A 1679-nucleotide genomic window follows, 5' to 3' on the forward strand; every position below is an offset into this window, starting at 1 on the left:
CCTATGTGATCTATGGGGTCTCTATGGGGCCCTATGGGATTCTATGGGTTCCTATGTGATCTATGGGGTCTCTATGGGGCCCTATGGGTCTCTATGGGTCCTTACGGGATCTATGGGGTCTCTATGGGATTCTACGGGGTTCTATGGGTCTCTATGGGATTCTATGGGTTCCTGTGTGATCTATGGGGTCTCTATGGGATCTATGGGGTTCTATGGGGCCCTATGGGATTCTATGGGTCCCTATGTCATCTATGGGGTCTCTATGGGTCCCTATGTGATCTATGGGGTCTCTATGGGGCCCTATGGGTCTCTATGGGGTCTCTATGGGTCCCTATGGGTGTCTATGGGTCCTTATGGGATCTATGGGGTCTCTATGTGATCTATGGGGTCTCTATGGGTCCCTATGGGTCTCTATGGGTCCTTATGGGATCTATGGGGTCTCTATGGGATTCTACAGGGTTCTATGGGGCCCTATGGGATTCTATGGCTCCCTATGTCATGTATGGGGTCTCTATGGGGCCCTATGGGTCTCTATGGGGTCATTATGGGATCTATGTGTTTCTATGGGGTCCTATGGGTCCTTATGGAATCTCTGGGGCCCTATGGGTCTCTATGAATCCCTATGGGTCTCTATGGGTCCTTATGGGATATATGGGGCCCTATGGGTCTCTATGGGGCCCTATGGGTCTCTATGGGTCCTTATGCGATCTATGGGTCTCTATGGGTCCCTATGTGATCTATGGGGTCTCTATGGGGCCCTATGGGTCTCTATGGGTCCTTATGCGATCTATGGGTCTCTATGGGTCCCTATGTGATCTATGGGGTCTCTATGTGATCTATGGGGTCTCTATGGGGCCCTATGGGTCTCTATGGGTCCTTATGGGATCTATGGGTCCTTATGGGATCTATGGGGCGCCCCACAGGTAACAGGCGGCTGCAGGAGATGCTGGAGCTGATGTGTCAGTGCCGGGGGGCGCGGCTGTGTGCCAGCGATGAGAGGTTCTATGGGATCCTATATGGGATCTATGGGGTTATATGGGATTATATGGGATCCTATATGGGGTTATATGGGATCTATGGGGGTATATGGGATCCTATATGGGGTTATATGGGATCTATGGGGTTATATGGGATCCTATATGGGGTTATATGGGATCTATGGGGGTATATGGGGCTATATGGATTCCTATATGGGGTTATATGGGATCTATGGGGTTTCTATGGGATCTATGGGGTTATATGGGATCTATGGGGTCTATGGGGTTATATGGGATCTATGAGGTTATATGGGGTTATATGGGATCCTATATGGGGTCTATGGGGTTATATGGGGTTATATGGGATCCTATATGGGATCTATGGGGTTATATGGGATCTATGGGGTCAGATATGGGATCTATGGGGTTATATGGGATCCTATATGGGGTTATATGGATCTATGGGGTTATATGGGGTTATATGGGATCTATGGGGTTATATGGGGTTATATGGGATCTATGGGGTTATATGGGGTTATATGGGGTTATATGGGGTTATATGGGGTTATATGGGATCTATGGGGTTATATGGGGTTATATGGGATCTATGGGGTTATATGGGATCCTATATGGGGTTATATGGGGTTATATGGGATCCTATATGGGGTTATATGGGATCTATGGGGTTATATGGGATCCTAT

At 48.2% G+C, this 1679-nt stretch overlaps 1 protein-coding gene across 1 annotated transcript in view; it reads left to right on the forward strand.

The window, feature by feature from the left end:
• OSGEP (O-sialoglycoprotein endopeptidase) overlaps nt 1–1679 on the forward strand; it is a gene marked incomplete at its 3' end in the record, with an annotated part of 76527 nt that overhangs the window by 63351 nt on the left and 11497 nt on the right. The window contains exon 9 of the mRNA XM_015850446.2: nt 924–999. Coding sequence (XP_015705932.2) covers nt 924–999 — 76 coding nt within the window. The remainder of the gene's footprint in view (nt 1–923; nt 1000–1679) is intronic.

The sequence above is a fragment of the Coturnix japonica genome, unplaced genomic scaffold (assembly GCF_001577835.2).
Source record: "Coturnix japonica isolate 7356 unplaced genomic scaffold, Coturnix japonica 2.1 chrUnrandom460, whole genome shotgun sequence".
Classification (NCBI taxonomy): Eukaryota; Metazoa; Chordata; class Aves; order Galliformes; family Phasianidae; genus Coturnix; species Coturnix japonica.